General features: G+C 43.0%; 1 protein-coding gene across 1 annotated transcript; it reads left to right on the forward strand.

Annotated features, from left to right (window-relative positions):
• Positions 1–583: 583 nt before the first annotated feature.
• LOC123039588 (PHD finger protein ALFIN-LIKE 1) lies at positions 584–5,435 on the forward strand. The gene is made up of 5 exons (XM_044462693.1): positions 584–854; positions 928–960; positions 1,062–1,284; positions 4,595–4,724; positions 4,794–5,435. Exons 1-5 carry the CDS (start codon positions 731–733, stop codon positions 5,055–5,057), a joined length of 774 nt encoding a protein of 257 aa, XP_044318628.1. The 5' UTR covers positions 584–730; the 3' UTR covers positions 5,058–5,435.
• The last annotated feature ends 757 nt before the right edge of the window (positions 5,436–6,192 follow it).

Genomic DNA, 6,192 nt, shown 5'->3' on the forward strand with positions numbered 1-6,192 from the left:
GCCCAGGTGGGCGGTACAACCGCTAAGGAGAAACTACTGCACCAGGATGAACTAAAGAGAACCTCTCTCTACACGGAACGGAAGGTAATGGTGGGTGACGAGAAGAGTGTACGTGCAATGATTCACCCCACGCCTTCCGATGTGAATTCCCTCTTGATAGTACGGGTTTCCTACGACCAAGGAAATAAACACGTAGAAAACTCCGTCTTCGATCTTTTCCTTCGAGAGAAAATGTCTAATCGATGCGAACCTGAGCATAGAGAACATGAAGAACTTAACACATCATTAGACCACAAGGAGAGTTGTCATCATCACTCAAAACACAAAGATGGAAAATGTCTTAACAGTACTTCTATACGGAACTTCAACCCCCCGTTAGGGTAAAAAAATGAACAATTTCAATAGTTAGAAGTTTCATGATTTAGACGTAACAAATTGAAATTGAAATTTGACGAGGGTTCCTGGTTTGCAAATTTGACCTTTTCGTTTCCTTGACGGGAGCGGAGCCCTTGGTCCCCTTATACGGAGATTCGGATATTTACAGGGAGCCATACGCAAAAGAGCAAATTCTTGCACATCTCCCCTTTGTTCGCGTCATCATCCCCACCCCAACCCGTGTATACTCCTCTTCACTTGCCTGCCTCTGTCTCCCGCATCGCGATCAGTCATCTCCTCCCAGCCTCCCCCGCCTCGCCGGAGATCACGAGAGGCGGCGCTCCACATCCCCGCGATGGACGCCTCCTACCGCCGCTCAGGTGCGGGCGGCGGCGGCGGCTCAGCCCCCCGCACCGTCGAGGACATCTTCAAGGACTACCGCGCCCGCCGCAACGCCATCCACCGCGCCCTCACCCACGGTACGCGCCCCCCACTCCCTCCCCGCCGCCTAAACCCCGAACCTAGCCCTAACCCTTCTCCCTTCCTTCGCAGACGTCGAGGAGTTCTACGCGCAGTGCGATCCAGGTGAGGCCCCGACGCGATCTCTCCCCTCTCTGCTACAGTTTCGATTCAATTGGCTGCGAGCTGCCCTCCTCAGATCGCGATGTGCTTTCGTGTCCCGACAGAGAAGGAGAACCTGTGCCTGTACGGGTACGCCAACGAGGCGTGGGAGGTGGCGCTGCCCGCGGAGGAGGTGCCCACCGAGCTGCCGGAGCCGGCGCTCGGGATCAACTTTGCGCGCGACGGGATGAAGCGCAGCGACTGGCTCGCGCTCGTCGCCGTCCACTCCGATTCGTGGCTTGTCTCCGTAGCTTTCTACTATGCCGCGCGGCTCACCCGCAACGACCGGTATGATGTCCCCCTCTGTTCCTTTGGGTTTGATGAGTGATGCTTTTGTGCTGCAGTGCCAGTGTGACGCACTCATGTGAAGGTTCTAAATCCGGACAGTCTACGGAACTATTATTAGCTCATAGAAGCAAGTTATGACTTTGTTGGTGTCCTGTATAGACAAGGGGATATATCTAGAGGGCATCAAGGGACTTCTGGGGAACTTGTTGGGATTTGAGGTTAATGTTAGAATTTGCATGTTATGCACGTACCTGCGTGTGAACTTGTTATGTACGTGTGTCTGAACAGCGATCGCGGTCTGGTTTAGATTTAATTTTTGATTTCTCAAGTACCATTGTGATACTAAGTATTCTTTACATGGGAATTTTTGGGCCTTCTTTAGCGGTTATCCTGTGATCTGCTGGAGAAAGAGATCTAGCTCATTCTATAATGGTTGTCTGCAACTCTGCATGCTCCATCTTAGTAATAAAAGAATAGTCAAGTGGAGAGAAATTATATGAACTCATGATGAGTAGTAACCTCACTGAAATGAGGCAACTTTTTTTTTCTTGTATATTGTAATCGTGATATAAAATTCCAAGCATGTCTAATATCAACAGAGGTTTCAGTTTTTGTGCATGAGTTTACTGTACCTACTCTGTGCTGTGCCCACTGGTCACATGGAGGAGGATTTGGTGTATAGAAAGTTATGTTTTTTTGTGGAAAGGAAATCACATCCATGTATTCTTTCTGTCCCTCTATGGTTACCATGGCTAAATAAAAGCAGGCCTACGCATGCGCTTGGAAGCAGAATGCTTAGCGCTTAATCGTGCTAGTGCTAGGTGTACGCTTAGCGGCTTAGGTGAGGCAAGCAGTAGGCAGAGACAGAACTAGGAATTTACGCCTTCGAATCTTGATGGTTAGTATGGTGTTAACATCTGAAGACGCATCTAAATACAAGAAAGAAAAAAAATCTTCTGAAGCCAAATGTAGGAAGTTATGCTTTTTTGTGGAAAGGAAATCACATCCATGTTTATTTCTGTCCCTCTGTGGTTGGCATGGCTAAATAAAAGCACGCCTAGGCATGTGCTTGAAATCAGAATGCCTAGCGCTTAGTCGTGCTAGTGCCAGGTGTGCGCTTAGGTGAGACAGGCACTAGGAAGAGGCAAAACTAGGAATTAACGCCTGGTGCTTTTTTGAACCTTGATGGTTAGTATGGTGTCAACTTTTGAAAATGCATCTAAATAAGAAAAAGAACTTCCATCTGAAGGCAATAACAATTTTCACATGGTAACCTCTCTGTTCTGTGGAGAAGAATAATTCTGTTTGCTTTTGTGAATTTTTTATCTCCCTCAATATTGCCATAAAATGCTATTCTAGAGTTTTGAGGTTGTACCATGTATTTCCTCCAGAGATTTGTTTATATCTTGCATAAATTATGTATATCATCCACTAAATATTACACTCACAAGAATCCATATTGAAACATGTATTTCCCATAGCTACAGATTTAAGAAGTTTTTGTGTCGCAAAAACTCTAGATTTAAGATTGGACAATTATATGCAACCATACTGACGAGCCCGGTCCACTTGTTAGCCTATTGGCTTTGCACCTACCCATAAACCCATGACAGAGGTTTGACCAAGGCTGCAAAGGGTTGGAGTTGTGCCTAGAGGGTTCAATCTTAAATCTGGAGTCATGTGTTATGAAAGCTTCTAGATCTATTGCTAATTTGCTATGTGCTAGACCAATCTGGAATTTTGTAATAGTTTGTACAAAATGCTTGAGGTTTTGCAAAAAAATTAGTCTTCTCTCTTTGATGTCTATCGCATTTGTGAGAATTTTTTCCATCTTAATGATCCTTAAAGATACGTTGTACTACTCAAGTCGTCTTCTATACATTTTTTTGTATATGTTTGGTGTTCTTACCTTGATCAAAGAAGAATTTGAACTAAGCAGATTAGCATTTGAGGGACTAAGGGTTCGCTTTTTAATACATGATACACCATGGTTTTGGAAATACTTGCACTTTTAATACTACAATTTTTAGTGGTAGCGAAACCACTAATTAGAAAATACTGAGCTATCAAACAGGGCCTGACATTTATGAGTTCTTTATTGCAGTTGCTTCTAGTTTCCTGTAATTGCTTGCCATGTAAGAATTTAGCACCTGTTGTTTGCCTCAATGTTAATTGAATTGCATAATGCCTGCTTTTCTCCTCATCATTATATTCCCATTTTGGGTGTCTGGTATGCAGATCTCTAAAGTTGTCTGGACCTATGTGCTCTGTGTTGAGTTAACCATTTCTGTTTGTGTAAACTGTCCTAATAATCTTAGATAATTACATTTCTATACTTGCAGACGCTAAACATTTTGTCATTGCTCCCTGATAAAACAATCGGCTGAATGTGTTCTTAAGAAAGTATAGTGTGGCATCAGATCTTCGTAGCAACTGCGTTTGTTTGTTTTGCTAACATAAACTGTGTTAAACTGTGGACTGACTATCTGTGTCCTTGGAATGCTTCTATATAGTATAGATTTATGGATGATATATTGTTATTAGTTTTTCAAGTAAAAATCACTCGTATGCTAGTATTGATGATGGCCAGTATGCTTGTATTTTTTCATTTTGCATCACCATACATAGTAGTGGTACCCTTTGTCAAAGGATGCTATGCAAGAAATCTATTCCGTGTTTTTGAAGTCTGAGATATGTAGAACGGGTTGAATATTTTGGTTTGGATTTTAAGAAGCTACTCCCTCTGTCCCATAATATAAGAGCGTTTTTGACACTATATTATGGGACGGAGGGAGTAAGAACAATTGGTGATGCACTGAGTAAGAACAGTTGATTTCCTACAGGGAGCGAATCCTTGTATTATTTTTCTCATTTGTTCCCTCAAAAACTCGCAATTGAATAAATAATTGAGCACTTGGTAGTTTTCAATGTTTTGCTAGAACTTCTAGCTTTGGAATTTATTGGTGGGTTCAGAGTTTTATCTAAGCAACGTTTACTTAACTAATTTTATGTGTAACTAAATAGCTATGCAATCATGGACAGCCTTGGTTTGAGCCCACCTTTGGATTTTATGAGGGATGCGCTTAGAGAAACTAGATTATGTGTGGACCTAGTTGACCTATAGGGTCATACATTTATCAGGATAATAATACATATAGTTGCAAATAAATTTGACAAAATGGTCAAAGTAACACTGAATGCAAATACAGAACAGATTTGCTGCTCTCTGTTATCATTTTATTTTGTTGCAAAGAGTAAGAGTTTGCACTGTTATTATGTTATCTCATAGTTTCCCACGGCAATTCAACAGGAAGCGTTTATTTGGCATGATGAATGATTTGCCAACCGTGTATGAAGTCATCTCAGGTATGAGACAATCGAAGGAGAGGGACAGATCGGGTGGTATTGACAACAGCGGTAGAAACAAGCTGCCATCAAAGGTAACAGGAAATTCTTTGCTGTTTTGATCTCTTCTTCTCTCTTCTTCTAATTTTATTGTGTCTCCTCAGCATACAGTCGAGGCGCCGCCACCACCACGTACAGAAAATAACGCCAGGGATGCCGATGAAGGCTACGATGAAGATGACGGCGACCACAGCGAGACCTTATGCGGAACATGCGGTGGCATATACAGCGCCGAGGAATTCTGGATTGGGTGCGATGTGTGCGAGAGGTGGTACCATGGCAAGTGCGTGAAGATAACTCCGGCGAAGGCGGAGAGCATAAAGCAGTACAAATGCCCAAGCTGCAGCTCCAAGAGACCTAGGCAGTAGCAGCGCCGCCTCCTTTTGGCGGGGGACGGCCCCCATGGACGGGGGCCTTGAAGCAGCAGCAGCAGCGGTTGAGACTTTAGACTCCTTGTGCAAGGCTAACTACTACCGTCTTGCTATGTTTACTGTACCTTTCGTTTCAGGTTTACATATGGTGATGATGCTAATGCTTGTGAGGGAAGATGACACACATTTTCAAAGCCTTCTAATGTTTCCATGTCCTGAAGAGGAGTCAAAGGTGTATGTTGCCGGGAAGGGATAGTAGAATGATGAAAATATGTGTAACTTTTCATGGGAAGTTCATGTTCCAATAATCCGGGAGGTTTATTTATACTATTCTATCTATGTTAATATATGTATTATTAGTCTGTTCAGCTGTCATGTGGAACCTGTTGTGAAATAACAATTTTGGTTAAAGGGCAGCCTGGTGCATGTAGCTCCCGCTTGCGCAGGGTCCGGGAAAGGGTCCGACCACTTTGGGTCTATAGTACGCAGCCTTTCCCTACATTTTTGTAAGAGGCTGTTTTCAGGACTTGAACCCGTGACCTCATGGTCACAAGTCAGTAGCTTTATCACTGCGCCAAGGCTCCCCTTCTGAAATAACAATTTTGGTTATCCTATTAAAAACACACAATAGTTGCTTTACCGATGCTGCATTCTTCGGGGAGGTGGTCTGCAACGCCGACTGACCGGCAGTATGGCTTAGAGCCAGCTCGTTTATATGGTGGGTATATATGAAGTCGATTCATATTATTTGTTGCTCAAATAAATGTGGCAGTATGGCTTAGAGCCAGCTCGTTTATATGGTGGTATATGTGAAGTCGATTCATATTACTTGTTGCTCAAATAAATGTATCTAGATGATGTATTTGTATTTCAGTGACGTCCATTTGTGTTAGATAAATCCATTTGAATGACAAGTAACATGGAAGCGAAGCAAATACTTTATAGTATATATGATCTCACCACTTATGTCAATGGCTCATCCTTTCAGCTCTTCTTTGGCCTTTAGTATCTCCGTCTTCCCATTATAATCTCATCATCTATGTCAATGGTTCATCCTTTCAGCTCTTCTCTGGCCTTTAGTATCTCGGAAGAGAATGAGCGTAATTATTTTTCAAGCATCCTTAGACCAAAT

Source organism: Triticum aestivum, chromosome 1A, assembly GCF_018294505.1.
Source record: "Triticum aestivum cultivar Chinese Spring chromosome 1A, IWGSC CS RefSeq v2.1, whole genome shotgun sequence".
NCBI lineage: Eukaryota > Viridiplantae > Streptophyta > Magnoliopsida > Poales > Poaceae > Triticum > Triticum aestivum.

Bases quoted from the DNA above. Each gene is read 5' to 3' on its own strand.
- LOC123039588 (XM_044462693.1), top strand. From the start codon at position 731: ATGGACGCCTCCTACCGCCGCTCAGGTGCGGGCGGCGGCGGCGGCTCA. The intron at 855-927 runs GTACGCGCCCCC...CTTCCTTCGCAG, and splicing joins CCACCGCGCCCTCACCCACG to ACGTCGAGGAGTTCTACGCG. The intron at 4,725-4,793 runs GTAACAGGAAAT...GTGTCTCCTCAG, and splicing joins GAAACAAGCTGCCATCAAAG to CATACAGTCGAGGCGCCGCC.